General features: G+C 44.2%; 1 protein-coding gene across 1 annotated transcript in view; it reads left to right on the top strand.

Annotated features, from left to right (window-relative positions):
• Window positions 1-27,182, top strand: part of UBE2N (ubiquitin conjugating enzyme E2 N) — a 27,810-nt gene extending 628 nt beyond the window's left edge. The window contains exons 2-4 of the mRNA XM_006269286.4: window positions 25,230-25,476; window positions 25,686-25,826; window positions 26,484-27,182. Coding sequence (XP_006269348.1) covers window positions 25,230-25,476; window positions 25,686-25,826; window positions 26,484-26,524 — 429 coding nt within the window. The 3' untranslated portion in view covers window positions 26,525-27,182. The remainder of the gene's footprint in view (window positions 1-25,229; window positions 25,477-25,685; window positions 25,827-26,483) is intronic.

The following is a 27,182-nucleotide window of genomic DNA, read 5'->3' as shown; positions in this document are numbered from 1 at the left end:
TGGTGCGGCCTGCCCGATTCTGTTCCTCCTTGAATGCTGGCACCCAGGGGCAGTGCAGAGGCTGTGCTGGCCTGGGGGAGGTGGCTCTGAGGGAGCAGGAAGTGAGAGCCGGGTCAGACTGTTTCTGAAATGGAAAAGGGGGTAACAAGGTGGATGCTTTGCCTGCCAAGTGCTGGAGTCCTGGTTCTCAATCTTCTTGGGCTCAACCCCTGTCTCCCTTGTCCAGGCTTTGTTGGGAAGTGGCAGCTCTTCCTTTTCACTTGTTTTTAGACTGTGGAAACATCACAGAGCAATAATGTTAGTCTTGCAGAGAGCTCGGAAAGACCACCACAGGGCAGGATGTTGTTTGCACTGTGGGTTCCTGTTTGAAATCTCTGGGTGAATTGGGCTTGCACACCTCACAAGGCTGGAGCTCCAGGCACCCCAGGTTGCTTCAGCATCCTGGCTGAGATGCAAACAAAAGGTTCTCTGTTTTACTAATAAGATATAATGATGACAAGCTAAATATTGCGGGTGCCTTAAATCAAAGTTATTTCAGTATTTGTGTTCTTAGACATTGCTGTCTGTTTAAGACAGTGTTGATTTAGAGCTGTGTCATGTTGAGTTTTCAGCTCGTAATATGTTTTTGTGGCTACTGTAGGGGATCCAACCAAGTATTTTGTATTCATGGTATTTGAAATGATTTAATAGTAACATGGGTCCTTTGAAATCAGTTTAGTTTTAAGCTATAGTGGACCATAAACAAATAGGTTAGTTTTTATATTGACATCTACATCTTAAGGAAGAGATGTGAGTGAAATAACACAATGCATTTTTTTCCTTGAGGCAGCATAACATTAATCTGTGATCTTTATTGTGGATCTTTCCTTTTAGCATGGTGTAAATATTAGTCTCATTAGCTACAGCTTCAAGTTTTGAGAAGTGATGTGAATTCAAGCCCTCAAATTGGTGATGACTGGTTCTGTAAAAGTAGCTTTGTTCAAGTAAGGTCCATTAGTTCTGATTAGAGATAATAGCACCATTGTTTCTTGCTGAAGTGAATGAATATCTGGCGCGCAATTTATAATGTTGTGAAGCTGCTCTTGGTAGAACATGCTGAAAGTTGGCAACTATTACAAACATCAAGGCCCAGATTATGCAAAAAGTTGAAGTAAAAGGTATTATCAGATTGGCTGTAAACGAAAGTGAGTAAGGTAGTATAGTAAGAGGGAATAGGGAGGTACATCCCACTTAAACTGTGCAGAATTAATATTAAAGATGGTGAAGTTGATTACCAGTTGCTTAATGTTTACTATTGCTCTAGGGATTTTAAAGACAGAAGTTTTAATATAATTTGATAATGTCACTTAGCTAGCTATCTCAATGCAGTTTATCCAACACTAAAAATATTACAGTTGGTTAATAGCATGTGGTGGTTAATGTCCTGCAGTATACTAGACACTACTTATTCTGGAGGCCTGTTAAAACTGTATAGTGAAGCTGAATTTTCTGTTTGTTTTTTTTAAGGTGGCCTTGAGTATTATCTCTAACTTTCTAAAAATTAAAGGATCTATCTGCAGGGTTGCACACAGGTTTCCTTCCTGTGCTTCTGTATTTTTGTTTTTCTTCCTACTTTACAAAGTATATAGTAAATTGCACAATGCGTTTCTAAGATTGGTGAAGATGCCATTCCTCAAAGTTAAATTTGTTTTTAACCCTTTATAGCTTAAAATTAGCTTGAAATTCCAAAGCTGTCTTCTTGCAGAATGCTGTTGTGGAAGATGCTGATTATTATTATTTTTTTTAAGTATGTGCATCGGGCTAAGCGTGCAGTGCCATGTGTACATTATGTGTTTGAACTTTGATCATATAATGGATTGCAGTGGTCAGGGTTGTAATTATGCATGAATTGGAAAGTATCATATAGCCTATAGGTTGAATCTAGCTTAAGTGACTTGTATTGTGCAGAATCTAAGTTATCTTTTTAATATGTGAAATTTCTTAACTACTGTGTCTGAAGAGAACATACCAACTATAATTTGTTTGCTTGAGTCTGCAGACAGCCTGAAACAATAACTCTGTTAACTTCTCTATACCTTCTAGCTTTTGTGTTAATATTAATTATTCCATTGCTGATTTATTTTAGAAGGTGGACTAGCAGAACTGAAGCCCCTTGTGGTGGGAATTTGGAGATACAGGAAAGGAAATACAGAGAGGTGAGAGGGGGAGTAATGGCAAAAGGAGGAAGCAAAGGGGCAGAAATAATGGTGGCTTTGGGGAGAATATATTTTCTCACTGAGCGGTACTTAATGCGACAGTACATAAATAAATACATGGTTTCATTAGCATAAAACAATCCTTGATTTGTGTAAGCCATCCACTTATGTCTGTGGAAGACTTGCTGTGGACTGAGGGGAATAAGAGATAATGAATTTAAATTTCAGGCCTATGGACTATAATAGAATATGCAATCCAGCACTCTCCTCAGTATGAGAGAGTTCTTCCAACAGCAGATAAGTGTCTGATATTCAGGTGAATTATAGCCTTGTTCTGCAGCCTGCCTCTCCCTGTTGGTTCATTGACTGCCCTCTCTCTCAACAGAGAACTGTTTATGGAATGTCTTGTCACTGCAGTTGAGGATTTTGGGGAGCAGCCTAAGTTAATTTTAATGGAGGTGCTACCAAGCATATGCTATAGAGGGACAGAATTAAGTAACTTGTTTGGGAAGGATGGGTCAGTATTGCTTGGGAGCATAGAGTTAAGGCAGCAAGATAGTGAGGCTTTTGGGCTCATACATTCAGGGTTATCTGAACAGTGGGGGACTAGAGGTACTAGTTTGTTTCACGGGGATGAGCTGGGGTGGCAATGGAAATACCAACCACCTAAGCCAGAAACTAGTTCTTGGGCATCATCTGAACTAGAGGAACTAACAGAACCAAGTATATTTGGAAAAATCAGTTTTCCAAATCATCATCAGTTCAGATTATGATAAAGTACAGCATGGTTCAGCATACTACAAAAAAAGTATGTGCCTTTTTTTCTTATCCCATATTTAATAATAAAAAGAGAAATCTTCACCTTTCACAGACAGTAAACTTAAACTTTTTTTATTAAAACATTTTAATCTGTGTATATTTCTAATTCTTTTGCATGCTGTTAACTTGTAACCTCTTGAGTGGGAAGTTGAGTTGCATCTCCTTCTGGCTGACATTCAAACCATCTCATTGTCATGTCAAGTGCAGCACGAATGCATACAAATGGTATGGACTGCACTGCATTGTGCCATCTTCGACTGAATCACCATCTTCTGAAACTTTCTGTGGTTGATACTGATACAAGAATCTCATCCTTATTCATTAGTTGTTATCCAGGATCTATATCATCATCATCATGTGGCCAGTTGTTGACATTGCCAGTTACAATCACTGCAGCTGCTCATGTAATGAAGCATTTCCCTGATCTTGGAGTTTCATCAGGCTCTTCCTCATTAACTGATTCATCAGCCATAATGTCTGCGGACCATATTTTTTTCCATATGCATAGTGTTGTGGACAAAGCTGGTTTATGCATCAGCAACCATGTAAACAGTTTTTTTATATTTAATTGTTTGTGTAGCTTATTCATTTCCCTTGATTCTGTATCATTGTGAATGAGGCAGTTGTAGGAATTCCTTTTCTGCTGTATCACTTGATAGTTTTGATGACATCTTGGTCAGTCAACTGAATAACAAAAGTTACAGTTGATGGCAAAAATTGACAGCCTAATTGTACCATCCTCAGTTTTGCACAGCATAGTTTAGGGGTGGGCAATTATTTTGGCTTGGAGAGCCACTTTAGGAATTTGGGTGAGCTGTTGTGGGCTCGGATGTAAGGGGGTGGTGAACTGGGGAAAGTGATCCTATCTGGGTGCTAGTTCCGTGGGCAGGGATGAGCAGGGAGCAGATTGGGGCCTGGGCCCCAGCTCCATGCTGTCACCACCGTGTAATCTCACCCCCATCCAACCTTCCCACTCATGGGCACTACTCCGCAACTGCATGTGGCCCCATCCCATCTGCTTAGCTGAGCATGCCCTACCCATGAGGGTCCTGGCAGGTCTCCATGGGGACCCCGCCTGCCCTTGGCATTGGGTGCAGGGTGGATGAGTTGGGGTGCACAGCAATGGGGCTGTGTCCGGCGGTGGTAATGGCAGCAGCAGCAGCCAGAAGGAGCCACCCCTTGGCTGCTGCACAGCCCCTGCCCTGCTGTGCACCCAGGGGTGGTGGTGGCACCAGCAGCATGTGCCAGGGCCCAAGCTGCCCCCTGCATCTGGGCTGAGAAGGGCCAAGGGACTTGCTGCGGGCCAGATAAAATCCTTTGGTGGGCCAGATATGGCTCGCGGGCTGTGTTTACCCTAGCTTAATTAAATGGTGATGTGTGGATTGTTGGGAAACAAAGTTTTTGCTGCAGTCCAGTAATGCTTGATGTTTTCAGTTACTGGAAAAAAAACAGGTCTGAAGTCTGCAACCCCCATAATTTCTTAAAAAGGAAATTCTAAACTTGTTAACAGCGGGATAGCCAATTGACAATTTCTTGCTTTGTATCTGAAACTTGCAAATGCTCTGACATCACTTGAAGTTCTGTAAACGTGCGTTTATCTTCAAGGTTGGTTGCTAGTAAATTTATTTTGGTAGCTTTTGCCATTCATTGCAAGTGTTCAGATATGGACTTGCCATTGTATTCTTTCCAGAGGAAATCCCTCCCCCCGCTTTTAAATTAATATTTTTGGCCAGTTTCCGTGCTGTTACTATGTTGTTGCAATTGGTTGATTTAAACTTGCAAACAAGATTTTACTTTTCACATAGGTCTTTTTCATACCATGCTTGCCTTGTAACTTTGGAACTCTTGCATCCACTTCTAAGATATCAACAGTTTAATTTTGTCTGCTGATGCTAAAATGACGTACTTTTTGTTTTGTACTCATGGTTACAACTATTTGGGAGGTGAATAGGGATTGTGAGTGGTGTGGGTAAGCAAATTACAAGTTCTGCTGCTCAGTGGTGTTTAGGAGGACACAGAAAAGCTTGTTTAGAAACCTGAGTGGTTAATTAGCATTCAGATAGTTCACCATACTGTATGTTGATGTAAATCCCTAATTCAGACTTGCTGCACCAATACATTGCTTCACAGTACACTGCTGTAGTATAGTTCAGTAAACTGCCTGTGTAAGATCCACTTCACACTGGAGCAATGCATTTGCATCAGAGGGAATACGCACCTATTATATCACATTTGTGGGTAAGCTTCACATAGACAGAGCTTGCCTCATAATGTACAAGGCTTCAGAAGCATTATATTTCTGAGGAATTGTCCAGAACGAAGGAGGCCAACCTCTGGCAAGGGCACGCTTTGTATGGCACATAGCAGATTGGGCAGGGAGTGCAGAGGAAGACGATTGGAGTAGTACTTGGAGTGTGCAGGCTTAAATTTTTGCATGCTGGCCAAAAAGATTGTCCCCTATTGGTCCAGAACATTATATTTTTGGTGATGAGTTATCCCTCTTTTCTAGTGGCACTGATGTTAAATGAGCATCTTGTTACAGAGTGTGTACACTACTAATGGAATTAAGTAGCTTTGTAAGTATCTGAATTGTGGCTGAAAGGGTAACTCTTTCTGTCTTTGGTTCTGTAGATGGAAATAAGCATAACTGATGGACTGTAACACAGTAACTACTGAATACCATACTCCGTTAATGTTGAAAATAAAATTAAAAAGCAGGGTGGGGAGAGAGGGAGGGAGGTGGGTGCAGGACATAGAATTCCTGCATCTGTTTAGCAGAAGCATAGCTTCAAGTTCCTTTGTAAACCAAAGAACCAGTTAACACCTTTATAAATATGATGCATTATGACCCAGAGAACTTGTATTATGGTGGTTTTCAATTGCTTCTTTCACAGCAAGTTGCCCAATCACAAGTGAGCAGCTCAGCTGTTTGCTTCTGCTTTTACTTCATAGAGGGCTGCTTTTCTGATCAGCTGGAGCTCATTTTTAGTCTTGTGTAGAAAATCAGAGAAGCAACCCCCTTTCCAGTTTGAATGTCAACCAACAGAGCAATTCAACGATCCTAGGACAGCTGCTTGATATGGTTGTATACATCCCCAGCTAGTTGGCAATCCCTCATCTTGTCTGGAGGTTTTGGAACCTAACCTTGCAAAGTATTTGGGTTCTGCTATACTGATGTTGCATCCCTGCCCCAGGCTATATATATAAAAGCCTTAGTCTGTCTGTCTGTAATGCTTTATTCGCACTCTGACTGGCTGTCTCGGCAGCCACTCAGAGTGCAAATACAGCATTATGGATAGTAGGTGGTGGAGCACTGCCATGGCAGCGGGGATGGGGTGGGGCCTGACCAGCACGGCTGGCCTGGCCTCCCCCTTTTTTCTGTGGATGAGATGGTGCAGGGGTGGGGGGAATGGGGCTGGGGCCACCATGGCAAGGGAGGTACAGGGGGTGCAGCCCCAAACTGCCAGGGGGGAATGGGGTTGGGCCTGAAATGGGTGTGGCGGGGGAGATGCACAACAGGGTCAGGCCTGAATTTGGGGGGCAGGGGGGCTAGATAAGGGGAGCAGGAGCTCAGGGCCAGACGCTGGGCTCTGTCCCCGCTGGCCCCCCCGGTTGGGGGTGGGGGAGTGGCCTCTGCCCCGAAGCAGCAGGGGTGAGAGTGGGGGGAGCGAGCCTGGCCCGGGGCCTCTCTCGCTGCCCACCCTCCTCTCCTGGCAGGCAGCAGTGACGGAGTAGACATTCGAGCAGTGCCGGCCCCATCCCCCTGTCTCTGCAGGTGGTGGAAACGGAGCGGATGGAGTGGGGCTAGCCCCGTCTCCCCTGCTCCCTGAAGGCTGTGAAAATGGAGTGGACTGAGTGGCAAGGCCAATGCTGCTGACTATGTGCCCCCGGCCCTCAGGTGGTGGTGACAGAGTGGATGGGGGTGGGTGGGGCCAGCAGATAGTGTGGGGAGCACGGCTGGCCCTGGCCCCAACTCCAGAGTAGCAGGGGAGGGAGAGTGGGGGAGCGGGCTTGGCCCCTAAGAAGGGGGTGGGGGCCAGATGCAGGCCTCTATCCCTGGCTGCCTCCCCCTCCCCCGCCTGTCATTCATAATGGGCAGTTGGCTAGTAGGGTATAAGAAGCTGACCCCCCTGAATGAGAGATCTTCCAGGTGGAAAGAAGAGAATAATGGTGGGGAAAAGAGAGAAGGCATAAAGTTAAATATGTGGTTAAAGGAGCGGAATGACCGCTACAGGTGAATGAGAGGAATGTATGGTGACCCTGGCATGAAGGGGATGTGGTGATTGCATTGAGTCTGTGAGATGGAGGGTGGCACATGATGAGTAGGAGGCTTTGCAGTGGGGGAGTGGAAGGATTGATGCAAGGTGACACTGGCATATGCTGTGATTGTAGCCTACAGAAGCAACAGTGTGCAGTCCCTTTTGTTTGACCTTTACTGTTCATTGTCATGTATTTTTATACTACCTTTTGTCTTCTGAGAAAATCACAGACCTCTCAAGTTGACTTAGTAGTTAGTTAACTGAGGTTTACAATCTTAGGTAAAAACCTTTGAGTTTTGTAGAAAAGGACCTGGGGGTTATAGCAGACAATAAGCTGAATATAAGCCAGCAATGTGCCCTGGTTGCCAAGAAGGCTAATAGCATACTGGGCTGAATTAGTGGGAGTGTTGCCAGAAGATCAAGGGAAGTGATTCTTCTCTTCTGTTCAGCACTAGTGAGGCCACATCTGGAGTACACTACAGAACGGATGTGGACAAATTGGAGAGAGTCCAACGGAGGGCAGTGAAAATGGTTGGGTCGGCTGGGGCATATGACTTCTTAGGAGATCCTGAGGGAACTGGGTTTGCTTTTTTAGTTTGGAGAAGAGAAGGCTGAGAGGGTATTTAATAGCAGTCTTCAGTTACCTGAAGGGGGTTCCAAAGAGGATGGAGCTAGACTGCTCTCAGTGGTGGCAAATGACAGAACAAGGAGCAATGGTCACAAGTTGTAGTAAGGGAAGTTTAGATTATTGGGAAAAACTCTCACAAAGAAGGTAAAATAGCACTGGAACAGGCTCCCCACAGAGGTTGTGGAATCTCAATCTTTGGAGGTTTTTAAGAGCAGGCAGGACAAAGCCTTGGCTGGGATGATCTAGTTGGGGCTGGTTCTGCTATGAGCAGGGGGGTGGACTAGCTGACCTCCTGAGGTCCCTTCCAACTCTCATTTTCTTTGATTCTGTGAACACTGTCACTGTTCATTCCCTCTTTTTTCCCTACCCCTTGCTGCTGAAATGCACCAAAGAGGGTACGGCCACACCCCCCTCGCCCTTTTCCTATTCCTTGGCCTATTTCAGATTTTAGTGTTTGTCCAGTTTGGGTTGAAGGTGGGTACAGGGAGAAGAAGGGGTTTGAACACCACTGTTATGAAAGCCTGTCAAAGCCTATATAATAGGGAGACAGGTTTCCTCAGACAGCTCTCTCCTTATGTAAGAAATACTGTTTTCCTATTGGTACAGGTACTCCTAACTTAACATCATCCTGGTTAACTTTGTTTCGTTACTATGTCGGTGATCTATTGGAGAATGTACTCATTTAAAGTCATGCAATGTTGGGTTATAACGTTGTTTGGCTGCCACCTGCTAGTAGCTAACTACTGTGACATAATTGGATTCGCTTAACATCATTTCGCTTAGTTGCATTTTTCAAGAACCTAACTATGACGTTAAGCCAGGGGTGGGCAAAATGTGGCCCGTGGGTCAGATGCAGCCTGCCAGGCCATTCTGTCCGGCCTGTGAGGCCCCTAAAAAATTTAGAAAATTAATAGTTATCTGCCCCTGGCTGCCTGTCACACGGCCCTCGATGGCTTGCCAAAACTCAGTAAGTGGCCCTTTGCCTGAAATAATTGCCCGCCCCTGCGTTAAGCAAGGAGTAGCTGTATCTTGAATGTTGTTGCTGCTACTTGTAACTAGTTGATGTGCTGCCACCAAGATGTATGTCCTCCCAGAGTTTAATCTTCCCCTACCTCGCACAGACTTTTTGACAGAATACCAAGTGTTCACTCAACACTCAGGTGTTGGCTGAGATCTTTAATTCTTGTCTTTTCCATGTGCCAGTATGTTCACTCATTTTTAATCCCAACTGTTCCCTAAGCAGTTACAGGTTTTGTTCTGATCAATATAGTTCAGGTAAAGTCTCTAACTATGAGGTGGAGTTAGAGAGTGGTAGTAACATTTTATGGTTGGATATAGTAAACTGTGGATACAGTAACCTTCATTGTAATCAAACCTCCATGGGACTGGGGAAAAAAAAATCATTAAGACATGAATTTTCTGCACCAGGATAATGAAAAACTTGTTTCCTGCTGTTAGGATTCTTGGAAGTGTATGGGGGGGGGGGAACGGACTATAAACAGGGCATATGACAATGGGCTTATAAACAGGTTTTATACTTATTGCCACAGTACCATAGCAATACTGTGTTAAGTTTGTCATAAGATTGGTTAGTCAATGTACTTGGTCAATATATTGGCAAATTAAGAAGGAATGAACAGAAGTCCTCAAGACAGTTTATGGTTGGATGAGGGTCATGCATTTTTTTTTTTTTTTTTGTAATAGAGTGAAATATTTGGAAACAAATTAGGAAACAAGTGTGTGACTTGAGTGAGGCTGCCTGGGACAAATGGGCCTTTGACTCAAACAAGGAGGAGAAAGTTGGGTCTGACTCGGTCAGGAAGTCAGCAATTGAGTTCAGGACAAAGATAAGAGATGATCTGCATTAATGTCTACCTATGTATGGCAGGTTGGTGGTAATTAGAAGTTCTTTAAATGATCACTCAGGTAATCTGACTAGTGACTGAGACATATAGTAATTGCTTCTCCTTTCTTGGATAAACTTGGAGAACAGGAACCAAGGGATAGAGTTAATAAATACTCGGGGACCATCAGTTTGCTGTTGCAATGCCCAAATTCTGGTTTTTGGGGTGGAATCTAAAATGCAGGTTTGGATACTTCAGAAGGGTGATTAAAAAACTATCCACATATTGTGTAGAGAGCTTTCATGATCTAGCCTATAGATATTAGGTACACAAATGCATCTGATTGCTTACTCTCTGGGACTTAACTAATTAGGGTTGTAGGAAGATGCCTCTGTTCACCTGGAATCTAGAGCTTGAGTCCCCTCAAGGATAAGTGAGACTTGCTCTGTAATCTGAGATAACAGTAGTAGGTACTGTTTTCCTCAGAACTCAGCCAGATAAGGAGAAGAAAGTAGCAGTAGTGCATATCATTTTGTTGGGTTGTTTTTGTTTGTTAATTTAGTGGGTTTATATGCCACTCAGAAAAGACTCAGTGGTTTTGCAATAACAAAGAAAGCACAATAAATCCTAAAAGCACATATTAAAATAAAATAATATGTAATGAAACAAAGTCTGCTTAAAATGGTGATAGTGGTAGAATATAGTGAGAACATCATCCTTTAGCTGGGGCCCAGATTGTTAAGGGCCCCTTGTCAAAACCAACACCACTGAATTGTTCCTAGGAAGCTGCTCAAAGACACTGGAGTTCTGCACTTGTGGCCAACCCACTGCTGTCAGAGGTGGGCTGCTGCATTTTGTTCCAGCTGCAGCTACTAGACAGTCCTCAGTCAAGGGCAACCCCACACAGAGTGCGTTGCAGCAGTTTAGCTCTGAGGTTATGAAAGCGTAGATGATGGTTGCTAGATCTAAATCTGAAAAGATTGGTGTTCTCATGAGATGAAGTTGATAACAGGTGTTCCTAGCTGTTGCTGCAGTATCCTGGTGGATAAAATGCCTAAGCACAGGAACTGTGAAAAATGGGTCTAAGGCTGTCAGGCCACGAAAGTTCACACCTATAACACCCATGTCCTAGGAGCATGGGCGTCTGGTGCCTCTTGAGTCAGGGGGGGCATGTGCCTCCCCGACACCAGTCAGTGGCCGGAGGGGGTTGTCCCCCGGCGGCCAATCCTGCTTTGTGGGTTGGGGGGGAGTCCCATATAGCCAATCTCACTTTCCGTAAAAGCAGCCGCACGGCTTTTGGAACTCCCGCGACTACTTCTGGAAGCGGTGCAGCTACTTTTGCTGGTGGTCCCACTCCCTGGCTGGCACTTGCAGGGGTGCTCCTGCCTGCCCCCCCCTGCCTGCAGGCTAAACGGAGCGCGGGCTGACGGGCTGCATCGGCACTCTCGGGGGGTGCACGTGCACCTCCTACGTGTTGCCTCTACCTAGCAGAGTGCCTTGACCAGCAGGTAGAAGCCAAGAAGGTAGGCTTACTGGGAAAATTTACCAACCATCCTGTTGAAGCAGTTCCACTATGGAAAAGGATTGCAGGATTAATAAATTAGAAAGAGAACGAGAAAGAGTAGGACTATAGCCTAGTGGTGTGAACACTCCTGTGTAGTGGGATGAAGGTAGTTTTGGGTTCTGCTGCCTAGTGCCATCATTGTTTATGCATTTTACATTAAACATACGAACAAAAAAAAGTCAGAAACAAGGATTGTATCTTGCCCCTATGCTTTATGTAGTGGGATTTCTTCTGTGCTGGTAAAGCTGCACTGAACTTACCCTGGGTTCTGTTGGCATAAGTATTTAGCTTGGGAATGCAGTATTTTCTCCACACACCTGACCACCGGTATTCTGGCACTGCTTTAAGCACAGACCTAGTTTAGATGTTTTGATGGTAAGTACCAAGAGGGTACTTGCATCCGAGTCCAGAGTGACATTACCCCCAGTTGGTCCTTCCACAGCCTGTGTCAGGTTGTCAGTAGCTGCCAGGAAGTTGGATGACCTGCTGGAGGTGGCTCAATGGTCTTCCCAGCAGATGTCAGGGTAGTTGAAGTCACCCATGACAATCAGGTCTTTGGTGCTGGCTGTCTCCGTCAGTTCCCTGGAGAATGATTGATCATTCTCCTCAGTAGGAAAGCCTATACTATACTCCTACCATCAGATCCCCCTCTTGCATTCTGTAGTTTTTAATATAGAGCCTTTTTATTTTAATCTTATTCTTCAAAAATATGTTTTTGGACACAGTAAGATCTCCTGCTAATTCTTTTGATGCTCATCATACATATTTGCCAAGACTGGCTGAGTTGTACAGCTCAATCAAAGGATTCTTGTTACTGCTTTCTAAACTTTGTCTTCTTTCTTAATGCTCTCTTTCTCATCTTCAGACAGTACCAATTTGGGATGTTTGTCAGAAAGCATGGTGCAGATTTTTGAAGTTTTTTAATAGTGTATAAGAAAAATACTTTTTGGTTGTAAAGTGTTCTTATGCATTGTTTGGGTTATGTCAAAATGTGAACAGCAAGCAGGGGTGGTTCTTGAAATTGCATAAACAGCAAGCAAGAATGTGTGATGTAAAAAAGGAGGTGCACTACTGTAAATCTTGCAGAGCTGGGGTAGGGGAAGGGCAGAATGTCTTGTACTGTTTTGCAAAAGACTCAACAAAGTGCAGTGTGTTCTTGTTTGGTATGATCTGGGAAGAGCTGTTCTTTGGTGCTCTGTTCCTGAATGAGGTGGAGTGCGTGTTGCTGTTTTGTGGCACAGAGCTTTTTTTAAATCCCAGGAGTGCAGTTGATCAGTTCCCTGTGTCTGAGCTAACATGTCTTTTGGCAAAAGGTGTCAGAATATTAAGCCACTTAGACTGTCTAGCAAAATGCTCTCTAGTGCGCCTTGTAAAGATTCGGACGTTTTGAATTGCTTATTTGGCTGACCTTTCTTCACAGCAGTGCATTTACTGGTAACAGAAATGTTGTAAGGGAAGGATCATTCTTTTGTATCTGGGCAAAGGAAGGGAGGGAAGGTAGCTTTGAAAATGTCTTAAAATGTGTCCCATTCCCCCAAATTTTTTTCTTTGAATGCGGGACAGGCGGGAGGGGGTTCTTTTTTTAGTGTTCAGGTTGAGTGTTTGTCCCAGGGTCTTGGGTTGCTTGTATGACACTTCATTTAGTCTCCAGGTTGGTTCAGTACTGTTTTAAAAGTATTAGCTTTGTAACATTGCCTTAGAAAGAGGAAGCTACTTCCTATTGGCTGCTCTGGTCCTCTTAAATATTAAAAAGTTCTTAAATGTCCATGTATGACAAGGAATTTCTGTCGTCTTACTTAGGACTATACTTATGTGGATGAAGACTCTCTCTTTGCTTCTGAAATCCTGAAATGAGTAGTCTCTCGGTAGCTAAACTTTTTAATTATGCTTGTTGAACTATTCATTTTTTTGCGACTTTGGCCAGGAAACTTTGAAGCTGGTCACAGAAAGAATAGTAGTTATGGATGCTCCATAAAATTTAAGGATTAACATAAACTTTTGGTAGGAAAACAGATGTGTGATCTTGAGTGGAAAGTAAGGAACCTGAGTAAAGAAACTCTGGGCATGGGCGCACATCCATTTGGAGCAGTTTCGGAAGGGGAATGTTTCAGTAGGGGAGCTGCTGATCAGAAGCATACAACAGCTGTTACTTCTAGTTTCTTAAGGACAGGGCTTACCCTAGGGCAGGGGTGGGCAAAATGCGGCCTGCGGGCCGGACGTGGCCCATCAGGCTATTCTATCCGGCCTGCGGGGCCCCTGAAACATTTAGAAAATAAATATTTATCTGCCCCTGGTTGCCTGTCTTGTGGCCCTCTATGGCTTGCCAAAACTCAGTAAGCAGCCCTCCACCCGAAATAATTGCCTGCCTCTGCCCTAGGGGGATATGAGGCCTGGGGCAGATCAGCCTGTGGGACCCCCGCAAAGGCAGGGGTCTCCCCCGTGCTGGAGGAGGGGTTTCTCTGCACTTCCTTGCGGTGCTTGGCGGAGCTGCCAGCACCAGGTGAGCCCTGCAGGAGAGGCGGGGGCCAGAGCGTTCGCCCTGATTCGCTGTACATTAGGGACGGCCCTGCTTATGGAGAAGTTGGGAGCGGTACAAATGTAGCAAAACAGCTCCGTCTTCAACTCTTGATGAAGCAGAGTTAAAGTTGGAGCAGTTCTGCCGCTTTTATACATCTCAGGTCGTCCACCCACAATTGTTAGAACGTAACAACTGCTACACAGAGCAAATTTTCCCAGTTTTGAAATGTCTCCAGATGTATGTGTCCATACCTTCTTTTGGCATGGAAGTCACTCTTAAGTAAAGTTTAATTGGCAAGAGCCAGGGAGCTTGTGCACTGGAGATGGTTTTGTGTATGAAGGAGTTCCTAACCAAAAAATCTGAACAAGTATTTAACTCTTTGTTTTTTTAATAGTTGAAACAAGAATGGCATTGTTTAAATACATGTTAAGTTCTAAAAGCTTCATAGTAGCTTTTACTCAAATTGTTTTTTTAAAGCAGTCCCTCTTGCATATTTGTGGTCACTCAGCCTTTTTTGCCACCTGGTGTTCAAGTGCTAGATAGAAAAAAGTAGGTGGCTGGTGGTTAGCCAGACAGCTTATACAGAGCTGCACCTCAAAGGAAAAAAGAAAAAAACCCCACAAACAACTGTCCTCCCCTACCCCCAACTACTTAACCTTTTTATTCCATGTAGTACATTTTGTATTCAGTCATTACTAGTCCAGACTTACACGATATAACATATTGTAGAGTGTTCATTTCATGCTGGTGTAATTTTTATTTATTTATTTTTTACTAGAGAAAAGATGGCTATTTTCAAATATTCAGAGTTGAATTTGCCATTCCAATCAAAGTATTTTGCCAACGTTTTGCATTGTTCTTTCCTTTGCTTGTAAATTGTAGCTTATTTCAGAAGGATTGTAGCTGAGCAGGAAGCTGTAGCAAACTGGTATATTACCACAGCAGACAAAAATTTTCGCTGCTTAAATACTTGGAGCCCTCCAACTGGTTCTCTGAGTTGTGTTCTTAACAGATCTGAGGAAGTTTTTGAGTAAGACTCTTGAAAGACTAAGGCCATGTCTGTATAGTGGGGGTGGGGGGTGGGGGTGGTAGAAGGATAGCTTGAGAACATGCTCTCCCTGGTGCTGTTCTGTGTCTTCCCAGAAACAAAGAGTTTGAGCTCAGCCCTGGAGTGTGGACTTGGGTGCTCCTAGTTGCATGTTTTACACCAGTGGTTCTCAACCTTTTTCCTACTGGGACCCATTTGCAAAGACTTATGGCCTGTCCCGACCCACACCCCCTGGCCCTGCTGGTGCATGACTCACAGTCCCTGACCTCTCCTCCTCCCCGCCATGCTGGTCTCCCTCACTCTTGACCTGCAGCCCCCTGCCATCCCCAGCCCTGCCAGAGGGACTTCCAGCTGCTCCTGTCCTGCTCGGGCTGGAGTGCGGTGGCTGCAGCTCATGTGGGTGGCAGCAGAGGGAGCTGGAGGAAGGAGGAAGGGAGGCTTGTGGCAGGCCCTGCAGGCAGCCTGGTCACAGCCCGTTCTGCCTCCTGAGCAGTGTCTCTGGGCCTCCCCGCTCTTGCGAGCACCCAGCCCGCCCTTGCAGTTCCCCCTGCCACTCTGCCCTGCCACAGTCTTGGCGCTTTCCTGGGATCAGCGTTTCTCAACCCACGACTTGCAACCCTTTGAAATTTTGTGACCCATGGGTTGAGAAATGCTGCTTTACATGATTGCTGTTCTCTGATGTATCTGACTAGGAGTGAGTAGGTAGGATGTGGTTTGGAGGTGGTCTGGGATTGGGAGGGAGGTTGCTTAGACATGCCTGAAGGGGATGGGTAAAATGACACGGACCTCTCACATTTCTCCTTTGTTTTGTGCATTCCTCCCTTTTTATGGATTTCTGACTTGTTCTTGATGACTAATTAAAATATCTCTCTCCCCCTCTCTCTCAGATCTGTAGTGCAGGGGTCTGCCTGAACCAATGCTTCTCAACATTTTTAGACTTGAGGTACCCCTTAGAAAATGTTTTCTTAGTTTTTCACTCAGATTTTTTGACTATGGAAAAATAATACAGCAATTTTTCTGTTGGAAAAGACTCAGAAAGACGACAGCATAGTAGAATGTTTTTAACTCTATAGATTTCTATTTAAAATCTCTGGGTTTATTGTGTGAATCATGTTTGCTTACCTAACATTGTGTAGCACCCTGTGGCACCTTTGAAAGGATCTCAAGGCACCTTGAGATGGTGGCATGACACCTTGGTTGAAAATCACTGATCTGGACAATAAGCTTTTGTTTTTTAGAGTGACATCATTTTTCAGCCTGCTGTATAATTTTGCCAGCAAAACGGTGAGTGTGTTTGTGCTAGCAGTTCCCCCATGGCAGCAGAATTCCTTCTTTCTGCTGACAGAATAACATCAACTGTGAGCAGCGGAGAGCTTCTGCCGCTACCTGGATGGAAAGTGTGTGTTGATGTATCTAGGCAGACAAAGTTCTTTGAGCAAATCCGATATCTTTTATTAGACCAACTTTGACCAACATGGCTACAACCTACACCCCTGTTGATGTATCTATACTTTCTGCTTGCTGTTGGTGCTCCTGTGGTGCATGGTGCACTCTGCTGGTACCACTGCTGTAGTGGAGCTGTAGGGTGTCCATGTGCTCTGGCAGTTCCATGCAGCAACAGAAGATGAAGTCCATTAACTCCAGACTGATCTAGCGAACCACCCTCTTGATCAGTCTTGCTCTTCCACTCCTCATGCTGCCCTCAGGTTACTGCTTTTCTCTTGTCTGTTAGCAACCTACTAATAGCTCTTGTATCCTGTTTTTATTTACAGGAGTTTTGCATGAGGCTTTGTTCTGTCTATTATTTAGTTTTGGTATGCCTGGTTTGTGTGGTTTCTTTCCTACTCAGAAACCCAAGGAAGGGTACAGTGGTACCTGAAAGCTCATCTGTGTTCCTCCCAACTATGCAGTAAAAGATACCAGCCACAAAATCCTTGTCCCTTGCATTTTCCTTGACTGTCACAGCTACAACATCACCCCAGCCCTAAAACAGACTGATCCAGAGGAATTTTCAAATATTTCAAATATCACATCTACAGTGTTTTGTTTTTTTTTTAAACAGCACTTACACTGCACTAAATTACCTACAGTTTTATGAAAAATATTATGGCAAATAGCATGAAAAATATTCTCCAAATATATTCCAGTGATGTAATTTCTGGTAGGTCTCAAAGAATCACACTTTTCTAGGTATTGCAAAGACATTTTGCTCTAAATTGATAGCTTTTTGAGAAGTTGTTAATTCAGCTATCCACTGTATTAGATGGAGTTCCATGCATTTTTGCAGTGTACCTATAAAAAGTAGTAATCTCTTCTAATGTCAGTGCAACTTTTTAAAAATCTTGTTTAAAACATTTAGTTGGCCTTTTTAAAGCATTTTTTCCGTTGTAATTCACAGAAGAAAAATCAGTGCTAGAATTCAAAGGTCCTGATCACACAAAGCACTTAAGCATATGTTTTAAATTAAAAATGAATAATTCCAATGGAATCCAAGGCATCATTGATGTGCTGTGTTTTGTAGCATTAGAGCCTTAATGAGTAAGTTTCAAAAGGACTTGCAAATGCTCAAGTTTATTCTGTCCATGCCAACAAATATGGAAAGTGGTGGTGCTCAACCTTCTGGCCCCACAGGCTGGATGAATGGTGTGGGGCTGGATCCTGTGTATGGGGGTCAGTCAGTGGGTCTGATCCAGTGTGGGGTCAGTTCATGCCAATTGGGCAGGCCAGCCTGGCCCCACACATGCTAGCCCAATCTCATATGCCAGCTCAATCCCCATGTACCAGATTCAGCTGCATGCTGGCCCAACCCTGTGTGTTGGATCTGGGTGTGGGGTGATCTTATGCACCAGCCCAATCACATGTTGGCAAAGTCTAGGGTGCGGGGCCACATCATCTGGCCCAGAGGGCTCCCTGCAGCACTAAAATTTGGCAGCAGGGTAACTACAATTAATGCTGCTGCTTTCCTACAGCCAGGGTTTTGGACCTGTGGGGTGACCTGTAAGCTGGAGGTTGAGCACCACTGACATCAAGTGACAAGCACTTTTTTTTTTTTTGTAAAACAACACTTTTCACTGTAGAAGATCAAATATTCTTTCCCTTCCCACTCTTACAGAATGTGTTGTGCTATGGGGTTTTTTTGTGTGTTGTATTGCATAGTTATCTTTTGTTTTATAGTTTAATGTGTGATGCTTGCTAAAAGTAACCTGTGTTGTTTTTGTTGCCTGATTTTGTACTTGGCTAATCTGTGTGTGCGTGTATGCGCACGTGTACACATACTTTAACTTGAGAATCCACAAATTGACACCAGTAAGAATAAAATATACTTTATTCTTGTCTATACCCGGCATATTAACTTCAAGAAAGACGGAAAGGATATGGCTGAATTAGTATAACACTGAAGTAATATAGGCAGACAAGGTTCCTTGGGTGAATTTGATATCTTTTATTAGACCAACCCAAATAGCTGGAGAACAGTAATTAAGTGAGCTTTCGGGTTCAAAAACCCTTCGTCAGGCTAAGGAAGTTTCAGCAGTTGGTGTGTGCTCTTCCTGGATGGAATGAGAAGTAAAGAAGTCAGCACACAAGTTGAGTCCAGTTTAGTTGGCCACCCCAGGTATAAACGGTATTGAGTGGGTTTTTTTGTTTGTTTTTAATAAACGAACCAAACTATTGACACTGGTACAACTTTGAAGCATATACCAGGCTAGCCATTAAGTCTTTATCTTCCATGCTGAAAGAAAGTATGTCATTTCTTAAGCAATGTGGCTATCTTGCTTTTGGCTTTTTTTCCAGGATTATGAAGGATGCATGCCTCGGTACTACTGAGAAGTCTTAGTCTGGATGGAGTGCTGTGCTGTTTTAGGCACCTGAGCTCTGTAGCTACTTAGAAATATCTGAGATAGTATGATGTGGCACCAAACTTCATTGGGTCTTATGGAAATACCCAGGGTGGAGTCAAGGCTCCGTAATTCTTGCTTGGATTTAGCTAGCTGGTGAGGTTAACTCCAGACATGGAATATAGACTTAACATTGTGTGGCTAAGTCCTAGTGGAGACACATTTGTACAGTGGGCAAAAATATAAATATTATCATTGTATTGTCAGTGAAGGCATAGTCTTGCTGCAAGCTTGTCAAGTAGCAATAAACTGACAAGTGGAATTCCCAAACTGGCTTTCTTTCTCTACCCTTTAGTGCTGGCTTTAAAACATTTTGAAATGAAAATAATTAAAAAATTCTTACAGATTTTCATAGCTAAAAACATTCTGAGCTTTAATTGGATTCAAGGCAGGGTAGATATACACCTTCATAGACTAACTAAATAAGAGAGATATCTAGAGCACAAGCTTTGGTGAACTCAGATTCACTTGGATTATAAATACTTGCTTTTTTCATATAAACTGAAAGATGGATTATTCTGATTCAAAATGATTTGATAGTTCCACATAAAATCCATTCAAATAGAAATAGAGATGGAGTGTTACATGACCTGCTGTATTATTAAAAGAAGAGGGCGGGAGGTGTTTGTTTATAAATGTTTAATAGCTATTTTCCTTCAGTACTTACGATACAGGCTTTTTTATTTGGATACTTCTACTCATTTTGGTTCTGCTTTCTTACAGTGTATCTAATTTAGGATTTTTGTCCTGTTATGATCATTGATTCTTACTTATGAGTAAGAGTTTTTCTTAACTGTAGTCTTTGGATAAATCACTTTCTTTATGTTTGGACTTTTTCAGAAAATTAGAGTTTGTAGATGACGTAATTTGGCACTGTATTTATAGCAAATGGCTGTGTGAGATCAGCAGGGATCCTGCTTAAATCCCAAATTCTCTGATGGAAAATTCAAATACTCTAATTTAGAACCCCCAAAATCCATGTTTTTCCACAATGCAAATGAAACACCTCTATGTATATAGGTATGCGTTGAACATGATATTCATTTTATATATTTATGATTTTTAAGCAATTTGAGAGCCTACCAGTACCTCGGTCATTATAATAAAATAAATTCTAAATACCTATATATTTTGGTGTTTGATTTTGTTTTTTTATCATGGAAAATCCAAGCTCCCCCTGCCTTCTTCACTCACTAGGATGTGGGTCCAGCTGAAGCTGTCCCACCAGCTGCTTTGTGGCACTGAGCAGCCCTGATATGCCAGTGTCCTGTCCATGCCATTGCCCCTCACTCCCAACCCACAGTCCCCCGGCCCTACTGGTGCCTCTCACTCCTGACCTGCAGTCTCCTCCCCCTGCCCCCGCTCCCAATACACCCCTGCCACACACGAGCACACTCCTTGCACAGCTCCCTGGACAAGCCCCAAGCCCTGGCCCTCCAACCCCCTTTTCCCTTCGCCTCTCCCCCCACCCACCATAGACTTACCTGTATTCAGCTGCCAGGCATGTTCCCACCACCTTGCCTGGCCATATGCTGCCCCCATGTGTGTGCATGCACACATGTGGTGCCCCCTTGTCTCCAGTTGCCCTCCCCCTGGCCCCAAGCAGCTCCTTGTAAGCTGGAACGCCTTCTCCTGTAAAGGAGAAAATCTGTGTTTTTTCCATGGCAGACAGAAAACCTGGATTCCCAGAGATCGGTAACTGATATCAGTAGGCATTAACGACCTGATGCTTTTTATATAAATTAGACTTTTCTCTTTAAGTTGATGGATGGTCTTTTGGCTCTAAAGACACTTTCCCTAAAGAAACCTTTAAGCATCCTACTTTTATCTAGAATATTTTCTCCCTTTTACTTGAGTGTCAAACTTTTGTAATGCCCCTATTTTTGCAGCTGGCAGCACGTTGCTCTGTAAACTTAAGTTGGTGTGCATGCATGCTTTAAATTTTGTAGTTTAAATTTTAATTTAAATGTTATATTTTAGGTTTGTAATTCTCCTTGACTAGGGACAGAAATTGCACATAAACTGGTATAAGTGATCGGAAACCAGTTCAGATCTGTAAAACAGTAGAAGTTCAGTACACACAAATCACTTTCAGAATGGCTGATACACCTGGATAGACGTTGTAGCAGATTTAACTGATTTAGGTTAAATTGGTTTATTGAGCTTCTGTCCCAGATCCTCTCCAGATTCAAGTTAAGTCAATTCCACAGCATCCCAGGATACTCTCCCATCCCCTGCAAACCCCGCCTTGCAGGGTGGGTGTGCTAAACTTGGCCCAAGCAATCTGTTCCAGTCGAGCAGGGAGGTGTGCTGTAGCACCCCCTGGCTTCTGGCCTGTGCCACTGCAGGCATCTGGCTACATTTCCAGAATCAAAAGTGAACATATGTTCACTTCCAGCTTGGACTAACTTGCAAAGATGGAATTGATTCAAGCTCAGGCTTTTTAACTGTCTGTACTTTGTCCTAATTGTGGGGGCCGAGAGGGGACCGAGGATCGGGAATCCTCGGGAATGCTAGCTGCGGTTGCGGCTGCGATCCCGTGACGGGCAGATGGGTACTCTCTATCACCGGAGCGGAATTAGGCACAGATGGGACACAGATCAAACTGCTGGAGTTCCACTCCAGAGGAAATCGCGGAGTTCTCCAACTAGGGCGGAAACGCCCCAACCTTTTATATGGCTAGCGAGCCAATTGCCAGCCGCCACGTGGGAATAATTTAACATCGGCCAATCGTGTTATGCAAATTTGCATTTCCTTGGCGGGAACTCTATCCACGCCGGAACTCTTCATGCCGAGGATTCCCTTGCCTTACCGTGCCTTGTGCTGGAAAGTTCCACCGTGTCGAGGCACTGATCCAAATCAGCTCTGACATCCCCCTTGCCGAAGACACAGCTGGGACTTGAAGCACGTGCACACCGTCCAAATTATCGCTCCTTTCTAAAGATAACTGACTATATACAAAAGTATACAACGACAGTAGTTCGTCCTCTACGGATCGAACCAAATAGTAACCAGTACACATACACATCAATATATTGGTCACAAAAAGTTCAATCACGAGGAGTTCAATAGGTGTCATGGCGGAGTCACACATCAGACGACCTCTGCGTCTCTCTTTCTCTCTCTGGATCCGCTTCTGACATGTATCTCGAACCTTGGGTAAACCTGTAGAAAAAAGAATTCTTAGACACTGTTAATCAATCTATATAACACTGTTTGTATGGAGAGGTAATCAGATCTCTTCTCTCGGTTCCCCACTCTCCTTCAAGCACATGACATAGGTGCTTGAACTTGACTCAGCTCCGGACAGCTCTTGCACGCCCGCAGATGCACCGTCACGAATGATGATCCACACATGGATGCTGCGTGGTCTTGTTCTAACATGATGAGGACGTTCCGGAGTCGCCGTCTGGATCCTTCGGACACTGGAAACCCAGCTCATGGGCTAACTGCCATTGACCGTCGTCTCCCAGGATCCGCAGCTGTCGCTTTGTGAGTCTGGAGTGGTGTAACAGGAAACCAAACATAATCCTCTCCTCTCTCGTCCTCTGCGGCGGTTGCCACACTCAATCTGGGTCATTTGAAGTCCCTGTATCTGACTTCATGAGCGCTTGCAATCGTGGAAGCTGTCACAGAAGGTTGCAGGCTGGTTGGCCGACTAACGGGTGGAGGAGGACTCGAAGGATGGTGGCATTCCTCCCTCCATACACCTCAACACAAGCCTCCACGCTGCCAAAAGTCACTGGAACAGTTCCAGGGTTTCGTAGGTGGCGATGCGGCCACGGTCTCTGCTGCTGGGTCGGTGTCAGTCCCAGTGCTTGCTCCCTGGGGTTCCAGGAACTGTACGAGCTTCCTATCACCGCCAGTAGGATCTGCTCTGCACTGATCCTCGCCGGACGACCCTTGTGCCAGACGTGGGGCTTGTAATCCACTTGACCCGTGACGAGTGCTGGGAGCGGAACAGGCCAGTGAGTATTGTACGCTAGACAATCTGTATCGGTGGCGTGTCCTCCACTCCACGAGGCTTGTCGAGTGAAGAAACTAGCCTCCTCCAGATCAAGCAGGTCGGATCCAAACTCCACGACCAGACGTCCTAACCATACAGCCAAGGTCTCATCGGGCTTGATCCTCGACTCTTTGGACAGTTCCTGTAGCTCGGTCAAGGTTCTAGTGTAATGGGTAGTGTAGATTGTCTCCCTCACTCGGCTGCTTGCTGCTGCAGAACACGTAGCCGCTGTCGAGGCTGCTGCTGCATCTGTGGAGAGGGGCGGATGTCCTCTGCTCACTGCCCCCTCCCCGTGGAAAGGAGGCGGGGCTGCCGGAAGCGACGTCGCGTCGGTGGGCGGGGTTGCTGGCCAGGTTCCTGCCGATTCTCCCGAAGCTCCTCCCTTCTCTTCTGGTTCCAGGCAGCTCGCTCCTTCCTCGGAGCCATCTTGGAGTGGCGTCGACTCGGGGCTTCTCTCCTCTGCCGCTTCTCGTGCCGCTGGAACGGCCGCGAGCAGTCGGGCTTCCAGGTCTGCATTCTTCCGCAGCAAAGTTGTCACAGCTCGGAACAACACATCCAACATTCTCTCTTTTCTATCCCTCGGGGCTACACACGTGTCCAGTGGGGGGCTGAGCCGGTTAGTCGTCGGCTCTTTACCCTCCCGTGCGAGCTGCACGCAATGAGCAAACTCTTGGCTGAGAGCCGGGCTCATGTCGCCCGATCCCCATTTGGTGAGGGGTGCGGTGTTCCCTCTCTCCCGGGGCCTGAACAGGACTCTCTCGCTGCCCATCACACACCCGAACGCCTTGGGGTGCAGATGTGTCTCCCATACTTCTGATGCCTCTTTTCCTTTTTTCCTTCAGTGAAAGGTAGCCATCGATAAACCTCTCACCCTCTCCGCCCGCCTGGTAATACGCGATGTGGGCGCCTAGTTCCTCGGAGCTGGCCATGTGGCGTCTCCCGCTACGCCAGGGGCAACTTCTCACTAGCTCCTGCTCCATTAGATCTTCCCCAAATCCTGACTCCGATCCTATCGATCATAATCCTGATCCTGTTCGTGGCGCCATGTGGGGGCCGAGAGGGGACCGAGGATTGGGAATCCTCGGGAACGCTAGCTGCGGTTGTGGCTGCGATCCCGTGACGGGCAGATGGGTACTCTCTGTCACCAGAGCGGAATTAGGCACAGACGGGACACGTATCAGTTGGAAAAACAGAGATAGTTTTACTTACACTGTAGAGTCGTATACAGCGCAGGCAATCGTAGTTGCAACAATTCTAATCTCTAGTCGCTAATCGAGGAGCTCTTGTAGACCGGGTAGCTCGGGTCTAACTCGGGCATGCAACACGGAGGATACGTCGTAAGGCTTCGACGACGGGGAGTCGTTGGCAGGTGATCAAGCTGCCAGAGTTCCACTCCAGAGGAAATCGCGGAGTTCTCCAACTAGGGCGGAAATGCCCCTAACCTTTTATATGGCTAGCGAGCCAATTGCCAGCTGCCACTTGGGAATAATTTAACATCGGCCAATCGTGTTATGCAAATCTGCATTTCCTCGGCGGGAACTCTATCCGCGCCGGAACTCTTCACCATGCCGAGGATTCCCTTGCCTTACCGTGCCTTGTGCTGGAAAGTTCCACCGTGTCGAGGCACTGATCCAAATCAGCTCTGACACTAATGTCCTTTCCTATACTGGCTTGTGAAAGATCTGCACAGAAAGGCAAAGCTGGAACTAGTTATACACAGAGAACTCTTGAACACTCAGCATAAAGTTGAAGATGGAATATATATATTTTTCCTTCTAATGATTCAGTTCCAGTAATCTTAAATGTGTAAATAAACATGTCAAATTGCTTAACTTGCAGGGCTTTGAAAATTAATATTGCCTTTAAGGTTCTCTTCAGTAATGCAGAAGGATGGGATTGGTTAAGTATATTTAAAGTTTAATCTGTACTTTTAAATTAGTTTTAGGACAGTGAACTAGATATAGATATCTATTTTAATGATTTGCTCCACTTTTAACCCTCTGACTGTTACATAGTAAATGCTGATTATACCGGAGGTCTTTCTGATTTAGGTTTTTCCTATGTAATATACAGTGAGGAGCAAGTTTGCTTTTTTCAGGCAGAGGTTGCTGTGGTATTTCTTTGAAGACTTTACCTCTTTTCCTGCATATCAGAGCAATAATGATTTGGCAGTGTTAGTTTTCAGATCATGCAAATGTAGACATATGAAGCTAAAATTACCAAGAACAGCTTAATTACTGGCTATTAGTTTATATCCTATAGGACTGAATGCAGTTTGAGTTCAGAACCCTTGTGGACAATGTATACTTACTCATTATGCTCTGGTCTTACTTTGATTTTTCAAGCTATTCAGCCAGTATGAAAGTTTCCTATAGATTTGGGCATGTTTTATGGTCTTTTTTTCTGAATGTTCCATTTTCTTTTACACAATGCATTTTTTTTTCTCTTGCAGGAAACCCAGCGTTTGCTGGCAGAACCAGTCCCTGGGATAAAAGCAGAGCCAGATGAAAGCAATGCACGTTATTTTCATGTGGTCATTGCAGGTCCGCAGGATTCCCCCTTTGAGGGTGGGACATTTAAACTTGAACTATTCCTTCCAGAAGAATATCCCATGGCAGCTCCTAAAGTCCGTTTCATGACCAAAATTTATCACCCTAATGTAGACAAGTTGGGAAGAATATGTTTAGATATTTTGAAAGGTAAGTGCTATCTTCTGAATTGTTGAAAACAAACGTTCTCTTTCATGTACTAAGCCTGAATAGTTGTTGATCTGGATCTTTAAAAGATCATAAAACCTCTATTTTGGTTTATTTTAAAGAATATATCATACATTCTTGTAATCTGTGAAAGGGAATCACACTGCAGTTTGAGAGTGGGGTTTCATACTACTGCAAATCTGTCTCTTTAGATAAATGGTCCCCAGCTTTGCAGATCCGTACAGTTCTGCTATCAATCCAGGCTTTGTTAAGCGCTCCCAATCCAGATGATCCATTAGCAAATGATGTAGCTGAGCAATGGAAGACCAATGAAGCCCAAGCCATAGAAACAGGTGATGTATCACACAAGGTTCTATTTTACTATTGTGTGGAAATACATTAAAGGTAGATTGCAGATAACTTTTAAACATTTTGGGACGTAACTTGAAGCTTACTTCTTACTTTGGTCCTGTACCTTGCAAGAACAGTAGTTTGGTTCATTTGGTATTGGAGTCCCCGATGGTGCGCCGCGCATAAAACAGCAGTTAATGCCTGCTGGTAAATCTCTTGGTTCCAGGTCTCTGCTTTATCTCTGAGTTTCATGCTGCTAAAAATCCCAGGGAATATATGACCTCTTAGTGAGGAAGAAAAACAATTTTCATAGTTCTGAGGAATCATAAAGAGCAGCCTGAAAGATTCACAGCATTGTCATGCTTGGCTCTGTGACAGGCCGTTACAGAATGTAACTTTTGTGGTAACTGGTCAGGGGATTACATCAGACCTTTCTGTTACTGGATCTATGGCCAGTCCACCTGACCTTAGGGGTGCCTGTTTCTGTGCATCTTTGGGAACTGCATTTGGAATTGTGAAATCCCATAAATTTGTTAAGCAATGGTATAAAACATGACATAAATTATGCTCAGTTACCTCTGTTTAACAATAGAGGTAACTGGGAAGTTAGGTTTATTTCACTTTATTTAAATGTATTCATCTTTTTGTTTTCTTTACAGCCAGAGCATGGACTAGGCTATATGCCATGAATAATATTTAAATTCGCTTTGAACATCAAGTGTGCATCACTTCTCCTGTTCTGCCAAGACCTCTTCCTTTTTTTTTTGTTTGCATTTAATGGACACAGTCTTAGAAACATTACAGAATAAAAGCCCAGACATCCTTTGGTGATTGAATGCACATTAGCAAATCTGTGTCTTGTCCTAATTCACTGTTGTAACGCATGAGCAGAGGCTAGAAGTATCATCTGGATTGTTGTGAAATTGTTTAAAAGCAGTAACACATCTCTGCTTTTAATCATTTCTCCCATCATGGTTTAAGTATAAGCACTGTGAATGAAGGTAGTCAGGGTTAGCTGCAGGTCTTTTCTTGTTTTTAATTTTGTGGGCTCCTTCTCCCTTTTTACGGTGATGCTAATTGCATTGGTTCAAGCAGCTAACCTGTTATACTTTAGAATATACCCTCTAGCCAAGTCTAACTTAGACGCTGTAGATGGACAAGCTTCATTGTTTTGAACAAAAACGGGAACATTAAATGAACATCCATCACCTTCACTAATAATATTGTGATTCTGCTGTCAAGTGTTAGAAAACTCCCTTCAAAAGAAAAAAAAAAAAAGCTTGTGACCATTTTGTATGGCTTGTCTGGAAAATCTCCTGTAAATCTTATGTTTTAGTAAAATATTTTTTGTTATTCTA

The sequence above is a fragment of the Alligator mississippiensis genome, chromosome 4 (assembly GCF_030867095.1).
Source record: "Alligator mississippiensis isolate rAllMis1 chromosome 4, rAllMis1, whole genome shotgun sequence".
Classification (NCBI taxonomy): Eukaryota; Metazoa; Chordata; order Crocodylia; family Alligatoridae; genus Alligator; species Alligator mississippiensis.
Note: the sequence above shows the minus strand (reverse complement) of the source record. Positions and strands in the feature narration are given on the sequence as shown.